Genomic DNA, 23955 nt, shown 5'->3' with positions numbered 1-23955 from the left:
GAGCAGAGCCAGGTTTTCAGGGCCTTACAAAAGGCCATTCTAATTTCCAAAGGGAAGATGGCCCATCTTCCGCTAATATTCTTTGGTGGTCCCAAGCCATGTAGGGCTTTACGGGTAACAACAAGCATCTTGAATTACAACTGGAAACATACCAGAAACCAATGCAGCTAGTGGTATTACATGTGCCATATGTCTGCACAGCTGCACTCTGCACCAGTTGAAGTTTCCAGATGCTCTTCAGGGCAGCCCCATGTAGAGCATGTTGTAGTAGTCTAAATGAGAGGTTATAAGGTCATGAGTTACTGAGAGCCTCCCAGTCCAAGAATGAGTGCAATTGGCACACCTCATGGAGAGATGCAAATGCTCTCCTAGCCTCTACAAGCAGGAGACATGAGCCTAGGAGGACCCCAGATAGTCCATTGGGTTTATCTGGTGTAGTGCAACCCCTTCCAGAACTATAGATGGAAGAATCTTGTATCCAGACAAGTTGCCAACAGCTTCCAGATTCTGAGACGACATCCACAGCATCACTCAAATGGCTTTGGGTAAAGATATAAAGCTGGGTGTCATATATATATATATAGATGATATCTAACCTCAAACTGAAAGATCATCTCACCTAGTGGTCTCCTGTAAATGTTTAATAGGGAGAAATAACCAAACCCAAGGCATCCCACAGTAGTTGCTATGGGCTTGATCTCTCTTCCCCTATCAACACCAACTGGAACCAGTTCTGGAGGATGCAGGAGAAGCAGTTCAACACAGTACCTCCCATCCCCAATTCCTGAATCTGGCACAGAAGGATACAATGGTATTCAGTGCTGCTGAGAGGTCAAGAATGCATTACCTCCATCCAGTTTCTGACAGAGGTCATCCATGAGTATGATCAATGCTGTCTCAGACCCAAACCCTAGTCTGAACCCTGACTGAAAGAGGTTTAGATAATCTGCCTCTTCCAGGGTTCTCTGAAGTTGCAGTTTATATTTGACTATAATTTAATTACATATTTCACTGAAGATTCCAGAAATACTACTCTTCTAAACACAGGATTGAGATATTATTGTTTGCATTCATGGATGGCCTACAACATTTCAAGAATAGAATAAGAAAGATATAATCCTTTATTGATCTTCTCTATCTCCATCAAATTGCCAGCCTTAAAAGATAGCAGACAGCCAACCACTTGAGGCTGACATAGGAACAAATCAGCAAGAATAACTTAGTCAAATGATGAGGGGTCAGAACTTGGCAGGGTGTCTAGCCCTGCATTTGTTGACATTTTTGAGAGCAAAGCAAATTTGACCTTCTTTACTCCTCAAGAAGCAAACATATCAACATTATTAACTAAGCCACTTCTTTAGACAACCTATTAAGCAATAACTGTCAGAGTTAGGACTTTTCAGAAGCTTTTACTATTATCAGTAATATTTTGTAGTAATGTTTATTCTATTTGCTACCCAGAGTTCCCCTTTGGTGTGTGTGTGTACACACACACACACACACACAGAGAGAGAGAGAGAGAGAGAGAGAGAGAGAGAGAGAGAGAGAGAGAGAGAGAGAGAGAGAGAGAGAGAGAGAGAGAGAGAGAGAGAGAGAGAGCGCTACATAAGCTTATTAAATAAAATAAAAATTAAAAAAATAAAATTACTCACAGTGTTTGCTGGATGGATCACTTCATGGGGGCTTGTTCCTATGGATATTGTTTTGCAGTGATTTAAATCCTTCTTGTTATGTTATATCCAGAAAGTGAGAACAAGGTAACTACTGATTGGTCCTTATGCAAACAATGGTTCTCTCAATGTCACCTTCTAAATCTATTGTAGTATTTAAATTATGATATTGAATTCTACTTTTCTTTCCCATTTCCTTCCAGGAAAGCAATTGGTGTCCTTGAACACTTTCTATGTTTGACAATGAGTGGGATGAGAATTTCTGTACTGATCAGACATATCTGATAATTAACTTTTGTTAAAAGCTTATGAAAGAAGGTTACTATAAAAAAAAACCTCAATTGGTATAAAACACAGTAACTAGCCTGATGTACAGGTAATAGGACAGATTCATATCATTTTGGAAAAAACTGTACTTGAAATACCCGTGATCAGCTTCCTACACACGATTTTTTTCTAGCTGCATTTGCAAGTTAAGCTTAATATGAAAGAATTGCATGTTACAGATTAGCATAACTATAGAGAGACACACAAACACACACAGTTTGGGCCAACAAGCTTGCCTGTGAATGGAAGGAAAAATAGAACATGTATAAAATATGGTTTGTAACTGCAACATTGAAGCCAACTTAATGGACTGTACAACCTCCTGATTTTTTCTATTAAGGTATAAATAAAATTAGTGTTCAAGGAAGTCATCAGTTGCATAGAAATTGAATGCAAGAAAGTGAGTTCAAGAACCAGGATCTAATTGATGCAGACATAGATCAAGAATTGGAAGAGGAGGCAGAATTAAATTAATTAATCACTGGAAAGATAATGCACATGGAAGAAAGGATAAAAATAAAAGAGGCATCATAAAAGATAAAAAAATGACAGATTAAAGGAGAATCTGCTACCTCAAGACTTCATAATTATTTCACTAAACAATTGAAGACTTGGAAGGATTATTTATAAACCTGTCAATCGGTTCATTCATTTAGAGATATAGTGCTTAGTGGTTGCCTGTATAGTCCAACAATATAAATAAGGTAAACTATTATGGAAGACATACAAGATTCATAAATTGATATATAAATCTCAAAGTTAAGCATGCATCCAACAGTAATACATTTAATCTAGAACAAAGTATAAAAACTGCTAGACTAAAATTGGCCAAAATCAAGCTTCTGTGAAAGAATTTGGAGGTTTATTTTTAAGAAAGGGAATGCTAGTGTTTTTCTTCCCCCACACTATCAATTCTACTTCTCATCCTTAAAAATTCCCATTTCACTTTGCCACATACCACAGAAGGCTGAAACATACCACTTCTGGGTATCTCAGCACATCAAATAGCAATTAGAGGTTACATATATGAGTTACATCATTATAACAGTTTCCCTAAAAGGCTTGTTAAGCCTTGTATCATTAAACATCTCCAGCTAAAATCCTCTTGGACCATCTCAGCTTCAAAGGTAGCAGGAAGAAATCCTAAAAGGAAATTACTAAATAAACCCAGGAGGAAATGTTCAATTATACAAAAACCATGGCAACATACAGAGATTTTGTAAAACAAACACTTCCTTCAGTATAATATTCAACATCTCTAAAAATAAATCTGCTGCTTTATTATATTTTAACACTGGGATTTAGGAACTATGGTACATTAGAATATTTAATTGCCTAAATAAAAAAATACCCTAGATTAATCCAGATAGTGTAGTACAGGTTTCTCAATTTTGGCAACATTAAAATGTGTAGTTTTCAACTCTCCTGCTCGCGCTAGAGCCCGCAGACTTGTTTGCGTGTGTGCACGGGGCTAGCAATGGTGGTGGCTAGAGCCTATATACAGGCACAAATGGGGCCACTAGCACACACGGGTTGTACAGCCTATTTGTGCATGTGCATGGCACTAGCAGAGGCGGCAACTAGCGCATGCATGCATGTTCAAACAGGCCATTAGTGCCGTGTCAGCTGCACAGCCCATTTGTGTATGCATGCGGTGCTAGCAGAGGTGGCAGCTAGTGCCTGCACGCAGGCACAAATGGGGCCACTAGCGTTGTGTGAGTTGTATGGCCTGTTCGCATGTGGGGCTAGCAGCAGCAGCAGCAGTTAGCACCTGCATACATGCACAAACGGGGCTACTAGCACTGTGTGGGTGCGCACAGCCCCATTTGTGCATGACCCTGTTCACACATGAGTGTGTGTGCACGTGTGCATAAATTTCCCACTTGTTCCCTTTCCCTCCAGGCCACCAGCATGAAAAGGTTGATTACCTCTGGTCTAGAATAAATTCTTTGCTATTAGGAGCTGAAATCTAACACATCTGGACAATGTAAAAGCTGTCTATTTTTTTCTCTATACCTCCAGTATTTTTAGACAATCTGTTTGTTAAAAAAATAATGAATGTAGGTATTATTTAACAAATTATGAAATGTTCAACCACATGAAATCTTTTTTGTCTAAGGCTGTATTTATACCACATGCATATTCATAGTCAAGTATAGTTAATTCAATTAACCCAGTTTTACAGGTTCAGCTTATTGTCATAACATACTGAACATAAACTAATCAAATAAGCTGAATTCATTCCACATGGTATGCTGAAATGAAGTTTTCATGCCAACTTGGAAGTAAATCTAGATGCAATATAAATTAATAATTTCAATTAACTGAGGCTAGACTACAGAAAAAATAGGAACTGGAAAAAATTCAGAGCAGAAGAAAAATGAAAGGCAGATTCATATTTATGGGTGATACTGAAAAGAACTGGAATGGAATACTACTTCAGTCCATTCACTGATCCTAGCTACAAAAGGAGTAAAATAAGAAAGAACAGGAAGACTACTACTTGCAAATAAGCCAAGAATCTTAGGTGTCAAAATGCACCTAAAAGTTGGGTTTAACTTCCCTGCAGATGGGTTTATCCATGAGTATATACAATAGTACTTGTTAAAAGCACCTTTAAAGCTGCTCAGGGTTACTTTATTGGTGAGATAGGCAGCATATAGACTTTAAAAATAAAGTCATGGATAAACCCATCCATGGATAAACTAATCCTTGAATTTTTAATCAAATGGATTATCCAGATATAAGGCAATTGTGAAAATTTAAAGCTGTAAAAATGTTGAGGGGGTCAGCTTATCCATGGTTGGTACATTTTTCATGGTATTTTGGTTAAAAATTGCTCAGTTCTTCAGGTGATTTCTTGCTGAAAATAGCTCTCCACTAGTGGACCTGTGTGTCTTTGGCTTCACATGACTGGTTCCTCATGGCAGCTTGCCCTGTAGACAGGTCTTAGGTATCAATCTTAGGATTGGATTTTCTGGACCTGGCATATAAACAAGTATTGTTGCTTTGGGCATTCTCATCCTAAGAATAAGAATAGCCAAAGACATACTAAGACACTTTGCTACAGACTTAAATAAAGAACAATGATTTTAATGGCATATGCACAGTACCATATTTCTTCGTAATTTATATCTTGCAGTTCTGTGTTGTCTATTAACTGATTTAAGATCAAGATAATAAAGCTATTGCATTTATACTAATAATCTTGTGATTGTTGCTACTCAATCCAGTGCAGGACATACAGAAATTTTGTACATATCCTGATTTTTAAAAAAAATTGGCAAGGCAAATTCTGGATTATTTCACTGTGTTTTGTTTGACTTTAGATCTAGGTTTGTTTCAAAACCAAATTTAGGTTTTAAAACTGGAATTCTGCACTGAAGAGAGAAGGTTATACATTATCTAAAATCTCAGAAAATATTTTCCATTTAATTACTAAATGCCATATGAAGTTACTATTATGTCGTGGGCTCTGATGAGCAGGAACGAGAACATGCAGATGAGTACAGACAAACTCATACTTTATTTAAGCAGAAACTGTACTGAGAGATTGGAGTCACCCTGCTTCAATATATAGCCAGGCCCTATGGTATTAACCAATCGGATTGAAGCCATGCTTGCCGCCCAAAGCTGACCAATTGCAGGACCAGAGATGTCCTGTCTGATTTGCTGGAGAACCGTTAGTTCTCCAGCAATGCACGTGGTGATATTCCAAAAGCCCAGTACATAACAGTTACGTAGTCACATAATCATTCCAAGAAGTTCTGCAAATAATATCAAAAAAGAGTCATTCAGTTTTGTTCTGAAAATAGAGGGGGAAATATGAAAAACTCTGGTACATTTTAAATTTCTTTTTTCCACTCTCCCCTTAGAGGATGGCAAAAGTAGTTAGATTTTACTAATTGAAGACAGCTCCACAAAAAGCTGTGGAATAAAGAGCTATTGAGTCGACTGGCTTTCTGTAATTTCTCTCCAGAAAAGGAGAGGATTTGAGGCCACACAGAAGGGTTTCACACAGCTGCTCCTCATGAGGAGATTGCAACTCAACTATTTCCAATAGATTTTGGCCTCTGGAAAATGAGGGAATAGCTGTCTTGCTCACACTACGGTCAGCACCATAAGTTTGCATACTTATTGTTTTAATTACTTTTGGATATTGCTTATTAACTGCTTACTCAGCTATTATGAACATTCAGATCAATTACAGCACCAGGTAAGTTTCCTTCAATCCTTAGTGAAAGAAATTTTAAATACAGGTTGAAGGACTTTTTTCTGGAATAAATGGCAAACAATAATTAAAAAGTTTCATTTTAGAAAGTTACAAATAAATCAGGCATCCTGATGAGTTTGAAATAAGCTTTTGGAATTAATTATAAAGAATCCTTTTCATGAGGTTTTTTTATTTGTTTTGAATGTTTTTTTTAAAATAAGCATTTAAGAATTGGACCTAGACAGAACTAGAAAAACTAATAATTAGAGTTAAAGTAGAAGAGGACTCAAACTCAACTTATGCATACAGAATGAAGAAAAATATTTTAATGTTGGATATTTTGAATAATATTTTTGAACAATTGCCATAGAAGTTAATTTTAAGTATGTATGCTTCTATACCCCTTCATGGATTACTGCCTTGTCGTGGCGAAGGGGCTTGCGTAATTCAATGAAGCTATGAGCTATGCCGTGCAGGGCCACCCAAGACGGACAGGTCATAGCAGAGAGTTCTGACAAAACGTGATCCACTGGAGAAGGAAATGGCAACCCACTCCAGTATCTTTGCCATGAAAACCCTATGGACAGTACCAAAAGGCAAAACGATATGACGCTGGAAGATGAGCCCCTCAGGTTGGAAGGCGTCCAATATGCTACTGGGGAAGAGCAGAGGGCTAGTACTAGTAGCGCCAGAAAGAATGAAGCGACTGGGCCAAAGCCGAAAGGACGCTCAGCTGTGGATGTGTCTGGTGGTGAAAGGAAAGTCCAATGCTGTAAAGATTTTTTCTCCATAGGAACCTGGAATGTAAGATCCATGAATCAAGGAAAGCTGGACGTGGTCAAACAAGAGATGACAAGACTGAACATTGACATCTTAGGTATCAGCGAACTAAAATGGACAGGAATGGGTGAATTTAATTCAGATGACCATCAGGTATACTACTGTGGGCAAGAATCCTTCAGAAGAAATGGAGTAGCCTTCATAGTCAATAAAAGAGTAGGAAAAGCAATACTGGGATACAATCCTCAAAATGACAGAATGATCTCAGTTCGAATCCAAGGCAAACCATTCAATATCACAGTAGTCCAAGTCTATGCCCCAACCACCAGTGCTGAAGAGGATGAAATTGACCAGTTCTATGAAGCACTACAGCACCTTATAGAACTAACACCAAAAAATGATGTTCTTATCATCATGGGGGATTGGAATGCTAAAGTAGGAAGCCAAAAGATAACTGGAATAACAGGCAAGTTTGGCCTTGGAGTGCAAAATGAAGCAGGGCACAGGCTGATAGAATTCTGTCAAGAGAATGCGATGGTCATAGCAAACACTCTTTTCCAACAACCCAAGAGACGGCTCTACACATGGACATCACCAGATGGTCAACACAGAAATCAGATTGACTATATGCTCTGCAGCCAAAGATGGAGAAGCTCTATACAGTCAGTAAAAACAAGACCAGGAGCTGACTGTGGCTCAGACCATGAGCTTCTCCTTGCAAAGTTTAGGCTTAAACTGAAGAAAGTAGGGAAAAGCACTAGGCCACTCAGGTATGAATTAAATCATATCCCTGTTGAATATACAGTAGAGGTGACAAATAGATTTAAGGAATTAGATCTGATAGACAGAGTGCCTGAAGAACTATGGACAGAGGTTCGCGACATTGTACAAGAGGTAGCAACCAAAACCATCCCAAAGAAAAAGAAATGCAAGAAGGCAAAATGGCTGTCTGAGGAAGCTTTGCAAATAGCTGAGGAAAGGAGGGAAGTGAAAGGCAAGGGAGAAAAAGAAAGATACGCCCAATTGAATGCAGAATTCCAGAGAATAGCTAGAAGAGATAAGAATGCCTTCTTAAATGAACAGTGCAAAGAAATAGAAGAAAACAATAGAATAGGGAGGACCAGAGATCTTTTCAAGAAAATTGGAGAGATGAAGGGAACGTTTAATGCAAAAATGGGCATGATAAAGGACCAAAATGGCAGGGACCTAACAGAGGCAGAAGAGATTAAGAAGAGGTGGCAAAATTACACAGAAGAACTATACAAGAATGAGCTTAACGTCCCTGATAATCACAATGAGGTGGTCACTGACCTCGAGCCAGACATCCTAGAATGTGAAGTGAAGTGGGCCTTAGAAAAACTGAGCAACAACAAAGCTAGTGGAAGTGACAGTATTCCAGCTGAGCTATTCAAAATCTTAAAAGACAATGCAGTAAAAGTGCTACACTCAATTTGCCAGCAAATTTGGAAAACTCAACAGTGGCCACAGGATTGGAAAAGATCAGTTTACATTCCAATTCCAAAGAAAGGCAGTGCCAAAGAATGTTCAAACTATCGCACCATTGCACTCATTTCTCATGCTAGTAAAGTCATGCTTAAAATCCTACAAGCTAGACTTCAGCAGTATGTGGATCGAGAACTACCAGAAGTACAGGCAGGATTTCGAAGAGGCAGAGGAAATAGAGATCAAATTGCCAACATACGCTGGATCATGGAGAAAGCTAGGGAGTTCCAGAAAAACATCTACTTCTGCTTCATTGACTATGCCAGGGGTCAGCAACCTGAAATAGTGAAAGAGCCACTCGGAACCGGTTCCCTCACAAAAGGAAAAACTGGGAGCCGCAAAAAATGTGTGCCCATGCGCGTACATGTGCGCATGCGCAGAACAGGGTTTGAAGAGTGGAGCCAACGCGAGATATGCACCTACCCTGCATATTTGAATTGATTGGTTGAACTTTTTTAGTCCCACTTTTTTTTTAGACTGCACATGGCAGAGGACTGGGAGCCGCAGGAGACGGCTGAAAGAGCCGCATGTGGCTCCGGAGCCGCGGGTTGCAGACCCGTGGACTATGCTAAAGCCTTTGATTGTGTGGATCACAACAAACTCTGGCAAGTTCTTAAAGAGATGGGAGTACCAGACCATCTTATTTGTCTCTTGAGAAACCTATATGCGGGTCAAGAAGCAACAGTGAGAACTGGACACGGAACCACTGATTGGTTCAAAATTGGGAAAGGAGTCCGGCAAGGCTGTATACTGTCGCCCTGCCTATTTAACTTATATGCAGAGCACATCATGAGAAAGGCAGGGCTAGATGAATCAAAAGTTGGAATTAAGATTGCCGGAAGAAATATCAACAACCTAAGATACGCAGATGATACCACTCTAATGGCAGAAAGTGAAGAAGAACTAAAGAGCCTCTTGTTGCAGGTGAAGAAGGAGAGTGCAAAACTTGGGTTGAAACTTAACATTAAGAAAACCAAGATCATGGCAAGTGGCCCTCTCAATTCCTGGCAAATAGATGGGGAAGAAATGGAGGTAGTGACAGATTTTATTTTCCTGGGCTCCAAGATCACTGCAGACGGGGACTGTAGCCAAGAAATTAAAAGACGCTTGCTCCTGGGGAGGAAAGCCATGGCAAATCTAGACAGCACACTAAAAAGCAGAGACATCACCCTGTCAACAAAAGTGCGTATAGTCAAGGCTATGGTCTTCCCAGTTGCAATGTATGGCAGTGAAAGTTGGACCATAAGAAAGGCTGAGCGCCAAAGAATTGAGGCCTTTGAACTGTGGTGCTGGAGAAGACTCCTGCGAGTCCCTTGGACTGCAAGGCGATCAAACCGGTCAGTCCTAGAGGAGATCCATCCTGACTGCTCTTTAGAAGGCCAGATTCTGAAGCTAAAACTCAAGTACTTTGGCCACCTAATGAGAAGGAAGGACTCACTGGAGAAGAGCCTAATGCTGGGAAAGATCGAGGGCATTAGAAGAAGGGGACGACAGAGAATGAGGTGGCTGGATGGAGTCACTGAAGCAGTAGGCGCGAGCTTAAATGGACTCCAGAAGATGGTAGAGGACAGGAAGGCCTGGAGGGATGTTGTCCATAGGGTCGCGATGGGTCGGACACGACTTCGCAGCTAACAACAACAACAATGCTTCTATAGAGTATTTTGCTGATATCAAGATTGAAAATATCATGATTTATGGATTTATAGATAAGGCGTGGAATATGGGAAAAAGATCATTTTGTATTTTAAGAGAAGGTGATAACTTACTAAAATTGTTTATATTTGTAAAAAAGGAAGAAAATGTTTTTTTATATTTATTTCCTTTTTCCTACTATACAGTATCCTTATTTTTTCCTTTGATTTTTATTTATCTTTCTACTTTTTTTTCTTTCTGCTGGCATCTTCTATTTTTTTCTTTTATTTGTTTAGTTTATATTAATTTTTATTATTGTAAATAATAATAATAACATAATAAATAATAAAATTCCATAAAATTATTTTTTAAAAAAATATTAAGATTATTTTTTTTTCATTCAGACTGGAAGGTAAACTTACCCAATCACTTTTCAGATTTGCTGTTCCAAAGGTCTCAAATAGCTTTGAGTTAGTTAATAGGCAATTTATGAATGCAATTTGAAAATTTATGAAAATGAGGTTTGTAAATTTAGTGTCCTTTAAAAATCTCTACCATGGTTGTAAGCAAGATGGCTAATCCCTTTATCTCCCAGAACTCAACCTTATGGATAACCACTATTCTGTAGTCTTCTTGCAAAGATAAAGTCATCCAGTCTCCATCCTCTCCTTATTTGCAGAGGTTCCAAGAAACCAGTCACTCACCAGTTCCTTGGTCTTTGCTGTAGTCATCAACTGTGCCTTTGTGAATATATCTTCTGTTCAGGATCCCTCCCCCAAATGCCCAGAATAGCTTTATTTCCAATTAAGTTATTTTTTACAGCTGTCTCAGTGAAAAATTTACAAATGCATGAGATAAGAATTGGAATCTATTGGTGACCTCTCAAAAAGAAGCAAGAAAAAAAATGGACAATAAGCATAAACCACTGAATGCTAATTTATTTTAGTGGTTACAATGAGAATCTTAGATTTTTTAGAAAGTAGTTATTCAGCTGCTTAACAATGTAACAGGCGCTTTTCTTAAAAGGTTGGCACAAGTGTGGAAACACAGCAAATGGTATGCCAAGGAACAATCTCTGAGCTACTGCATGATGCCAAGTGCAATTAGTGAAGTAAGCTGCTGAACATATAATTACTAGGGGAAGGGGATTTCTGTTCAGGATGGATTTACAAATTAGTCAGATGGTTACACTTATGAGGAGACTGTGGAAAAACATGAATGGCATATCAACATATGAATTTGCAAAATTGCAAATCAAAGCTTTTTTTTTAAAAAAATCCTCTGTTAATATTTCCCCATTGATTCCAGATAGTTTCATGTGACATTTGCTTCTGAAGAATTCCCAGTTATGTAAAAAAAAAAAAAGCTCTGAAGAAGTAGAAGGAGGGAAAAGTTGGTCATTTAATATTTAATGATATTTGTTGTTTTGTCTTTGTTTTACCCAAACATGATTTTTTTTTCTTAACTTATTATTGTATGTTAAACAGCAACAGTTGGTCCGGCTTGAGCACATATTGGTTTTTATCATTATTTTGAACAAAAGTAACTACAACACTGATATCTAAAAAGAAAAAAAAAACAGTTTATCAACTCTGACTTGCAACATAAATCAAGAATAATAAAAAAAAGTTTCTTCCAACATATTAACAACAAGAAAAAAAGTCAAGGAAACTGTAGGTCCACTAAAGAAAGTAGATGCTAAGGAAATAACAGGCAACAGGGAGAAGGCGGAGCTGCTTAACATGTACTATGCATTATTCTTCACACGAAAAGAAACTACAGCCTAACATAACAAAAAAACCTACTGCAAAAGACAAACTAGAAACAAAAATTAAAATAAGCAAGAAAATGGTAAGAGAACACCTATCTGACCTTGACAAATATAAATCACCGTGACCCGACAGATTACATCCCAGAGTTCTGAAGGAGCTGGCAGATGTTATCTCAGAACCATTGCACCACAACTTTCATAAATCCTGAGCACCAGGGAAGCACCTGAGGATTGGAAAAGGGCTGATGTGGTTCCCATCTTCAAGAAAGGGGAAAAAATGGACCCAGGAAACTACAGACCAATCAGTTCTGGGAAGATCTTAGAAAAGATAACCAAAAAAAGACCTGCAAAGTTTTAACTAGCAGCCAGCAAAGGTTTGTTAAAACAGATCATGCCAAACCAATCTTATTTCATTCTTTGATAAAGTGACTAAACTAGTAGACCAGAGAAATGCTGTGGATGCAGTATATTTAGATTTCAGTAAGGCATTTGATAAAGTATACCACAACCTAGTTCTTGGTAAGCTAGAAAAAGGTGGAATAGACAACATCACCCCTAGATGGATTTGTAGCTGGCTGGCAAACTATACTCAATGAGTAGTCCTCAATGGCACTACATCCACATGGATAGAGGTAAGCAGTGAGGCCCAGTATTCTTCAACATCACCAATGACTTAGATGAGGGAATTGAAGGGGAACTCATCAAATTTGCAGATGACACCAAACTGGCAGGAGTAGCCAACACCCCAGAAAACAAACTCAGGATCCAAAAACATCTTGGCAAGTTTCAACAATGGGCCCTATCCAACAAAATGAGTTTTAATGTGGAGAAAAGCAAAGTTTTACATTTAGGTAGGAAAAATCACAGGTACAAGTACAGACTGGATGAGACCTGGCTTAAAAACAGTAACTGTGAGAGAGACCTTGGAGTCCTAGTGGATGATCACTTGACTATGAGCCAGCAGTGTGCAGCAGCAGCCAAAAAAGCTAATGCAATCCTGGGTTGTATAAACAGAGGTATAAAGTCAAGATCATACAAAGTATTAGTACCATTTTATAAAACCCTAGTAAGACCACACTTGGAATACTGCAGCCAATTTTGGTCATCATATCACAAAAAAGATATTGAGAGTTTGTGAAAAATTCAGAGAAAAGCAACTAAGATGATCAAAGGACTGGAGACTAAAACATATGAAGAATGGCTGCAGGACTTGGGTTTGGCTAGTCTAAAGAAAAGAAGACATAGGGGAGACATGATAGCAGTGTTCCAGTATCTGAGGGGCTGCAACCAAGAAGATGGGGTCATGTTATTCACCAAAGCTCCAGAGGGCAGGAGAAGAAACAATAGTTGGAAACTGATCAAAGAAAGAAGCAACCTGGAATTAAGGAGAAACTTCCTGACAGTGAGGACAATTAACCAATGGAAGAGCTTGCCTCCAGAAATCGTGGGTGCTCCATCACTGGAGATTTTTAAGAGGAGGCTAGACAATCACTTGTCTGAGATGGTATAGGTCCTCCTGCTTGAGCAGGGGGCTGGACTAGAAGACGTCCAAGGTCCCTTCCAGCTCTATTCTATTCAAATACCACTCCTGGTATTTATCTAATGGCTTTTGAATTTATTCTACAAGGCCATCTCTATAGAGAATACTCAGTTGGTATGGAGTCCTATGATTTCTTTACCTGGGTATAATATCAGTGAAATCAAAGGAGCTTAGTACATAATAGACACACACAGGATTGTAGTGATAGCTTTTACCAAGTTTTTACCAGGCATTAACTGAAAGTGTCCAGTGTTATTTGCCTTAAAAGAGAACTAATTTAGTTCTGTCAGAGTATATTCAAAATATCATTATGCAGAAACTGCTTATAAGATTATTCTTAGAAAATCTGAGACCTGAGCTTTTGGAACAGAGCTAGATATTTCCATGTCCAACTTCAGGGATTAGGAAACTGATCATAATTAGGTTTGAAAAAGATGACTATTAAATTTCATGAACAATTAAATATGTGATCAGCTTATTATATATGTAAATGTGCATGAGTCTAAAAGGTTGTAAAAATTTGATGTGTTTTTAATATTTTGATTGCAGCCTTACTGAATGCCACTGTGCATGCCATTTATTATTATTATTGTTTTTAAAAAATATAAATTAATTTTGGATGGAGGACTATGCAACCAGAATCTAGTTATACTGTAGATATTACAAGCAATAATTGACCCATAAAGTAGCTCTTAAAAATCAAAGCCTTAAAATGGAATTTGGGTGGTTATTGCTAATTACTACTTAATCTGTTTTGTTCTTTAATGCACGTCTTGACTTTTGAAATTGCCAAGTTGTCCCAATTTGCTCAGATAAACCTTTGCTCTCTTTGTCTCTCCCTCAGACACTTATATTTGGTTTTGTAGACAACTGGGATATCAATGAAATCATATATTCGAATTCTATGCAGTCTGTGTATTTGCAGCTGTTCCTATCAAAGCTGTCCTCAGCCAGTGGTCACAAAGAATATATATATAATGATTCCTTTACCTGATTAAAAGTAATCACAAATAATTTATCAAGCTTTCTTTGTAGTTTCTGTTTTGTAAGGACAATGCTGATGAAATGCTTCATAAGTATTTTGAAATGGACACATGGAAGATATTAGGAGAAATGGAGCTATTTCTCTTTTCTGGAGAAAAACGGGTTGAGCTTCTTTGATATGTCTTTGCAATCATTATCTCATCAGATATTTACACCAAAAGATAATCCACTCTTTTTACAACAAAGGAAGTGCAGACTTTGATGAATTATAGGTACATATAATAAATCAGTGTAATATCCAGCTTCTCCATCATGTCAATCTATAGTTGCCATCTCCAGCTGAAATCAATACTTGAAATTTCTTTACAGCTATGTGTCACGTGGCCTACCTATATTTTTTATACTTTCATGAAAATCTTACTTCTTAGGCACACATTTCCCAAACAGATGCTTTTGACTATACACTTTTTTTCTTTTTGGGTTTTTTTTTGGGGGGGCGGGCAAATTGGACAACTGTATCATAAAATTCAGAGGTTTATCTTTTCAAAGATTAATCATTTTGGTTTGGATACCATAAATGCAGAATCAGGTATACATAAACTGTACAAAAATGCAAATAGAAAACTATATTTAAATTCCATTATGCTTCAGATAAAAACTATGCTTGCAAAAATCATTTTATATTTACATACAGAGAGACTGAAAAATCCAGAATTCTTTTTTAAAAAGTAATAATTGAGTATTTTGTGAAATTCTAGCCATTCATCTTCCTGATATTACCCAATGGACAAAACTGAAGCTACACTAAGAAATGTAATCAAACACACTTTCTGAAATATTAAATAGCCAAAGCAATATTCAATGGCTTGCCTTATAAAAATAAGCTGCTTGGACCATATTTGCAGAATGAAACATTTTTTTCTCCTTGAAGCAAAACTGGGTTTGACTAGAAATGCATCACACCTTGTCCCTCATCTACTAGAAGAGAGTTCCTATAGCAGGGGTGTCAAACTGCCGGCCTGTCAGCTGGTTTCATCATGCGGAGGCTGCGCCCACTCCAGCAATGCAAAAAAAAATTGTGATACATCGCAAACATTACATGATTTATTTATTTATTTTATTTTAATTGCATTTATATCCCACCCTTCTCCGAAGACTCAGGGCGGCTTACAAGCTTAGCAGTAGCCTTCATTCTATGTATATGCCTGCTTATTAGGGTTTTCACACACACCCCAGCGGCATTATTACAAAGTCAGCTTATTGCCCCCAACAATCTGGGTCCTCATTTTACCTACCTCGGAAGGATGGAAGGCTGAGTCAACCTTGAGCCTGGTGGGATGCGAACCTGCACTAATTGCAGGCAGCTGGTGTTATTTAAGGAGGCATTAGCCCACTGCTCCACCAAGGATGCAGCGAGTTTGACACCCATGCTATAGAGGAAATGACTCATACCTCCACCTGCTTAGTGATCTCCTGTTGTTTAATATGTAAACTTTTTAGAGTCAGTATGTATGAGAGCAACTATAAATCTGTATGAAAGAAGTCACCTGGCAAGCTGTTATAGATAGCAACTATCACCTGCAATAGAAATACAGGCAGTCCCTGGTTTCTATATGTCAGATATAAGGATTAACCGTAGATACAAATCAACTGCCTATTGTTAAAAATGGTAGATGGTGTTCTCCTTCCTTGAGACAATGAACTACTGAAGACACAATGCTTTCAGGAACTGCTGAAGTCACTGACTTTTTAATATACAGTCTGCTTTCAGTAGTTTTCTGTGATTCCTAAAAGTATTGCATTGCTTCAGCAGTTTGTGGGTTCTAGGAAGAACAGCAGTGTCTGCCATTTTCAGTAATAGACAGACGTTTGTATGGATCAGTTCCAACTTACATAGAAATTCAAGTTAAAGACACAATTAGGAATGGAACTCAGTCTTAATCGTGGGAGTGCCAGTACAATATAACGAAATTAGTCACAGGAAAGGCTTTGTACCAGTAGTACCAAAATACTTGCTAAGACCGAGAGGCTTAAAGTTCAAAATGTAAACTGTCTCACTTTAAAAAGACAATCCCAATGTGGGTACTTGGCAACCTCTGCTCCCCTGCTCCCAAAATTAAAATACAACCTATTTGAGTAACTGTTGTATAAAAAGGAACTTGTCAGCCACTTGTAGTTATCATAATTCCTATTCAAACCTCAGAAGCCATCAGCCAGCCATTATTTTCCAAATCCTTAGAAAAGGAAGACGTTGTGGTGAAACCAAGCAAAGTGTCTTCAAATATTACTTTGACAATTAGATAGATAGATAGATGATATAGACAGGCAGATAGACATATAGATGATAGATAAAACAAATAATCAAGACTGTTTTGTCTTTAAAAAGAACATTTGACCTGGATTGTTTTATTTCTGGCTAAAGATGAAGTGTGAAGTTATCTCCTATTTAAAGGCTATAAGGGCCAATGAAACAAAATGAAAAAAAGTGCAATTGTAGGTTTAAGTCTCATCCTGAGCCTTGAACCTTTGTTTTCAGGCCTTCACTTACTTCAGCTATCGAGATACATAACAGATTTATATTCCATTTAATTTTCAAGGTGAGTAGTTGCAAAAGAAGATTGAGTTTTACTGACATATTTGTTGACAGGCAAAATTGTTAGGGCCCTTACCAATGAATTGTGGCATTGAAAAGTAATACTCATATAATCTGAGTCTTGACAAAAATACTATATTTTTTCTGACAGAAAGATCTGGAAATACTTTTTCATCCCACATATTTTTAATTTGCAAATTTAAATGTTTATCTTGTTAGTAATATTTTTTCCAGTTAATATCATACTTTAACATGGGCAATTAATTTGGCAAAAAGAAGATAGATGTTGGGATTACCAGATTTGGGCTGCAAAATTCTCAATTTGTCCAGTTCTGAAAGCCCTGTTCTATGCATTATCTATATCTTAACTCCTTACAGAGATTTATCTTAATTATCCCAATTAACATAGGTCAGTCTTAGGAAAAAATGTAAAAACTTCTTAAGCTGTGCCTGGATAACAAGAGTGCAAGGCAATCTAGAGAAATGGTCTGCTGTCATTTTATATAAGTATACAAAGATGAGAAAATCCAGTATGATCAGGTTGTTTAATTGGTATAAATAAAACAGAATTCTGAATCTAACTGCTGCTAGCTCAGTAAATATTAGTAGCTTGTTTTAGTATCACACATATTTAAATTAAAGCTGCAGTGAAAATTTACAATAGAAGCATACCATCAAAGCTACAAGAATAATAAGATATAGTTGATATACTAGCATAAACTTTCAGACTCAAGAGAGCAACCCAGAGATTCCCTGGAACAAACCTGACATTCTGTTTGATGGATGGCCTAAATGGCTCATCTCTACTGTCTCGCAAGGCATCTTGCCCTAATAAGCAGGCATATACATAGAATGAAGGCTACTGCTAAGCTTGTAAGCCACCCTGAGTCTTCGGAGAAGGGCGGGATATAAATGGAATTAAAATAAAATAAATAAATAAAAATCTTGTTTAAGTCTGTAACTTACGTCATTATCTGAGTTTCTATGCCTGGCTCCACTAGGGACCCATCCACAAAGAGTGGTGCTGATGTGAAGCCATATTTATTCCAGGTCCTTCCTTCATCGAAACTCACCCTGAGATTGAAAGAGATGAGATAAAGACACATGAAAATGTTTCACTGGAGCCATTTCCAAGGTAATTAAACAATGTTTTTGACTGATGAGAGAGAGAATAGTTGGATTTATAAACAGGCATCAATCTTCACAATCGTCCATATTATTAATACTCTGGTTCAACATACTTTGAAGGGGTAATGCCCCACAATTAAAGTAAGTGACAGCAATGTTTGATTAAAATGATTGCTCTGATTAGAGGAAGATGGAAGATCATATAAAATAACCCACACAGTGAAATATTGTGCGTTTCTTTCCAGCTTGAGGTAGGATTTCTCATTGAGGTCTGGTGCTATTTATAAAACCCAACTACACTTCTTTTTAGAGTGACCATGAAAAATTCTTGTGGAAAGCAAACATTGTATTAAACACAAGCAAGAACTTTAATTAGTGCAAATGCAGTTGTCCCATAAAATAAACATTTTCAGATTTGTAACCCTAAATAAAATATGTATCAAAGGGAGTGATTAGTGCTACAGTGCCTGAGGATTTCTACATGTTTGTAACATCTTTAAATGGCATATGTGGACAATTCTTAATTGTAAACTGCCCAGAGTCATTGATTGAGAGGGGTGACCAAAGAAAATGCATGCATGTATGTATTCTGCATGAATGAATGAATGAATGAATGAATGAATGAATGAATGAATGAATGAATGAATGAATGTTGGTATTCTTATGTGAGATCTATTCAAATAATGTGAAAATATGAAGAGATTTGGAGCAGGAACAATGCCTATAACCCTTTTTTTAACAGTCTTGGGTATGATCTTAAATATGGAATCTATGAGATGGAGAAATCTCATACATTTAACTATATTGTGATATTGCTTATACATCATTACCACTTCATTGTGAAAGTTTCTACAATGGTGACCAGCAAACAAAAAAATATGGAGTTTTGAGCCAATACATAGTTCATTTAAGAAGCTGGAAAAATATTTCCATTGAATAAAAGATGCTTTTGAGATTGTTCTTTATGAAATCTGATCTGCACCTCATGAACTAATCTACAAATGGAAAGTTAATCTTTTACACTTCAAAAATTTCCTGATGCAACTTTTTCCCCCAAATGCATTTGAAAATAGATAACTTGAGGAAAATAGGCAAAGTAAATATGATTTACTATGATTTAAAAGTTCTGTATAACAGATTTTCTCTTAAATGGTCCTTTAATATTCAAATAAACAGCAGTGTCAGAATAGTGTAAAAAAAAACACAAATCCACCATGGAACTTCTTTTGGAAGCACCTACTGCAATTATTCAAATTAAAGCAGACTTGACAGATGTTTATCTTGAACTGCCCAACAAAGGGGAGCCATCACCTTTATAAGTAATTAACTGTTGCATTGCTTTATAAAGAAAAAGTGTTTTTTTTCCTAACATTCAATCTGCCCTCCTGTAAATTAAATCCATTATTTCATGTTTTATGGTCTCTAGAACAATGGAAAACAATTGTTGAGCTTCTTTGATATGTCTTTTTATTTATTTTTTAATCTCAAGATGCAGACAAAATTTCATCTGTAGCTAACTGTTCACTAGGTTAATTAAAATGTTCGCTTGTCAGCCACACCATCCCCCATTCATCAAGAAGATATGAACAAAGTCAACCATTAGGTAGCAATAATACAATACAATCCTATTTGGCCTTGGAACGGTAACCAAATAATCTATTTGAAATTCAAAAATCCTAATGAGGGAGACATATGATAACCAGCAAAACTTAATGACCTTTCCACATTCCCACCTCCCAGCCATGTACAGCTTCATGATGATGAAAAATACTCTGCTTTTTCAAAGTCTTCCAAGTAAGAAGGAAATTTTGACTTTTATCAGTTTTGCTGATAATTATGTTCTATCATCTTTCCTCAATTATCTGAGGGTTTTCATAAAAAAATGAGATAGAGATACAAAGGCAAAGAGATTCTCTATCATCTGTCTGTCTGTCTATATCTATCTATCTATCTATCTATCTATCTATCTATCTATCTATCTATCTATCTATCTATCTATCTATCTATCTATCTATCTATCTATCTATCTATCTATCTATCTATCTACCTCATATAGCCACCCATTTCAGCAGAAGTGATTTTGGGTGGTGTACAAAAACAAGGAAATTTATATGTATTTATAAACTAACAAAAAATAAAGTTTTGGTTTGAACAATATTATCTACTTGTCTTGAGATCATTGTGTCATGAGTCCTTCACGACATCTCTTAATGGAAAAATTCATGAAGATGTGCATCTCCTCTCATATCTTTTTCTCTCTTTGTATTCTTTATTCTGTATTAGTTTCTGTAGTTTTGTGTTCTCCTTGTATCTCCTTTGAAGCTTAATGGAATGCTGATGGGAAATAAGGTCTGGCTTTTTAAGATTCTGAATTACAGTCTTCAACAGAGGCATGAGGACTGACAATACAATCCAGTGTAATACTGGATGATTTTTAGCATTGATGTGTTGTTTGTCTGAAAACAGGCTTTTAAAACAACACAAAATGCCATATCAATTAAAAAATACAAGATATGAATAAAATGCTTACAGGGAATGAATCAGTAGATCCAAATAAAGTTATACAACAAAAGTGATATAATCTCATTTTTTCCTATAAGAAATAATTTTAAATAATAAAACGTTTCTTAACTTTTTGCCTACATACTGCCTTATCAAGATTATTTTAATTTACACATATAATGTTGAGAATATCAATTCTTGAAAGCTAGTCAATTGACCCACAATCTTGTCCATTAAAAAAATTCAGGAGCTGCAACATCTACAAGAAGCAAAACACAGCATCCAGTAAATTTATTAAGCAGCAATGCTAATTGTACAGATGGAACTTCCATTTATCACCGTAGCAAAGATAATCCTACTTTATCAGATAAACCAAAAGAACCTTTTCCTAGTTAGATATATGCATGAGATGCATTGCTGCTTTGTGATTTCTTCTGATGACATTTGTTCATTGCATAATCAATGGAGACTCCAGTCCTGGGCTTAAATATTAGCTTCATAAACTCAATCTGACTTATTTCTGTTTTGAATTGTTTTTCTTTGTAACTGACTTTTTAAAAATTATGCTAGGATTATATGTAGTGCCGTGATTCTGATGAGCATTTGAAAATGAATTGTTTGCCATCTTGCTTTCTGGAATTTTATAAATTCTTGCAGGTGTCTCTATGAGACCTTTGGGACAGATCAGGTTAAGAAAACAAATATACTAATATTAATACCACCTTGTTATAAGGTTGTAGTGACAGAATCTTGCCAGTCTGAATGTAACTCCCCTCTCCCTGTCTTTATCTATAAGATGTCAAGATAATCAGAGAGTGTCAAGTCTACAATGTTTTCTCAAATAACATTTCTGCTTTGGATTCAGATTTCATTTATCTGAAACCAGTGGCTCTTCCTCCTGTTCCTCAAAGTTACTCCCATAGCCTATTACACTTTTCTACTTTATTTGCTATTCTAAGCTCTTTGTAACCTTTGAAAAATATTCAACAAAATAAAAAAGAACCCATGCAAAAGAAACAAGGATTCCACTGAAAAACACACTGCAAATTATATTTGTAACTACTACTATCAGCAGAAAACAACTATCTAGTTATTACCTTTGGATAGACCAGTATGAGGTTCAGCAAAGAGCATGGTAAAAGTAAAAAGAAACTCACCACAGATGTCGAATAGGCATTGATGTGTGTTTCATGGCCACAAGTGCTCCACCCCAGTCAAGAAACCACACATTATATTCTTCCTCGAAGATCTGCAAATGAGAAAGGCACAGCATAAATTCTGCATTCTTCAAAGAAATGTGAAATAAATATGTTACAGTAAAACCTGATTATTGAGCTTGATGAAAGAATTACCTGTCTCCAGGAATTTCCACCATCTGAAGAAACAAACATGCCAACCTCAGTATATGACAATTCTGCACCCACATTGCCTGAAATATAAGGAGTTATATATATATATACATAAATAAGCTCCTGTATGGCTTAAGAATAGCATATTTCACCAGCAAAAAAACAATTGAAAATTTGTATTAAAAAAATTCTATTGCTTTAATTTGGAGAATATTGCAGAAACAGGATAAACTAAAAGGAATGAGTGCATAAATACATTAATATGTAGAGCTACCTAACTGAAACACTAAGTACATTAGATCCATATTTGCAGTGAGTAATTCAAGAGCTTATTTGCAACAGGGCTATACTACTCTTAAAGGACTTGATTAATTTTTGGAACAAAGCACTCCTTCAAAACTTTAGCTTCTTTGCTAAGCAGATCAACTGTGCCCCTTTATTTGGACCTCATTCATTTACATATTAGTGCTCCACCCAAAGCTAAAGGATGGAATATCTCCAGATCTAGATTGTACCCACAGAACTTCAGTCTAGATAAAATTGAATCAGAGACAATTTAGCCTTATCTGAACTTACATTGGTTCCTATCTGAACCAGACACTGCAACAGAATCTCAACAGACTCTCCTCGCTGACCTACAGTTGAAACATATAGCTGGATATCATTAGTGTATTCATTATATTGAACTCCAAACTGATAAATGACCTCATCCATAAATTTAATGTAGATGTTGCATAGGATGAGAAAAAAAGTCAAGTTTTGTGGTAGCCCATAAATGTAGAGCCTAGGAAGCAATCTCTCCCTTCAACCAATACCAAAGTTGGCCTTAGAGGAAGACCATTAAAAAGTGATCTCAACCTTCCAGAGTGAGCCCTGAATGAAGCATGGTCAACATTATCAAAAGCTGCTGAGAAATCAGATAACAAGGATGAGAAATGAACTCTATCCCACTGGTCATCTAAAACATGACGAAAGTTGTGTTGGTCCTGGACTGAAGCTAGTCTAGATAATCTGCTTCTACATTCTCAGAAAATAAGAAACAAACAGAACCAATGAAACCACCTGCAATTCTATTGAAATAAAGTTGCCTAAATTACATATCTGATAATGAAATCAACTTTGAAATTTATTACTTCACCATAAGAAAGGATAGCTAAACGAAAACTAGTTTTTTCTGTTTTCTTTTATCTTAAAAATGAAAGGAAGATAAAGTCAATTCCCAACTTTTATCACTTCAGAGCAGGCAAAATAAATACACACTAATGAAAATGTTAATTGAGCTTCTGACATTTACTGTTGGAAAATGAAGAATGAAAGCCCAGATGCAGCTTGACACATTACTACTAGTGAGTAGAAGGTGCAGCCTGCCAACTTGCAAAGACAAATAAATTGCTAAAGAATAAAACCTGAAATTTATGTATTATTACTGATACAAAAAGTCTTCAGAAAAGTTCTTAATAGCAACTATTAAAATGCACACTTTAATTATGTCATTTTTTTAATGAACAGACTTCAAGAATTATTACTTGCATTATTATTAGAGAGACTATTAGAAGTTTCTGAATATACTAGGAAGTGAAAAAAATCCTGTGCTACATATACATGTTGCATATGTCCAAACTTCACATGCCCAAACTTCAAACTCTGCTATTGCTGCAGATAATTACAAGAGAAATCCAGGAAGCTTTTTCTTTCTCTCTTTTATTTTCCCAAGTACGGGTGATTCTATGAATACCTTAGAGAGCATGTATTTGAGATGTTTTTTTATGTTTGGAATAGAAAACTCAAATCCCCAACCTCAACACAAAAAAACCTGGTTCACTTCTAACTTTCTTAAAAACACTATTTTAAATCTTCTATTTTTTAAATAGGTTATTATAGTTGAATAAGCAGTTTGTTAATTGTGAGTCTGCATCTTTGGTATACCTCCATCAAACATGTTCTTATTTAGAGAGAAAATTGT

At 36.5% G+C, this 23955-nt stretch overlaps 1 protein-coding gene across 1 annotated transcript in view; it reads right to left on the bottom strand.

Annotated features, from left to right (window-relative positions):
• LOC308668561 (VPS10 domain-containing receptor SorCS3-like) overlaps positions 1-23955 on the bottom strand; it is a gene marked incomplete at its 3' end in the record, with an annotated part of 516653 nt that overhangs the window by 76322 nt on the left and 416376 nt on the right. The window contains exons 12-14 of the mRNA XM_081328566.1: positions 21996-22072; positions 21801-21892; positions 17980-18087 (exon numbers count right to left, since the gene is read on the bottom strand). Coding sequence (XP_081184692.1) covers positions 17980-18087; positions 21801-21892; positions 21996-22072 — 277 coding nt within the window. The remainder of the gene's footprint in view (positions 1-17979; positions 18088-21800; positions 21893-21995; positions 22073-23955) is intronic.

The sequence above is a fragment of the Vipera berus genome (genome assembly GCF_964194415.1).
Source record: "Vipera berus genome assembly, chromosome: 5".
Lineage (NCBI taxonomy): Eukaryota > Metazoa > Chordata > Lepidosauria > Squamata > Viperidae > Vipera > Vipera berus.
The sequence above is the reverse complement of the archived record's forward strand: the minus strand, read 5'-3'. Positions and strand labels throughout refer to the sequence as shown.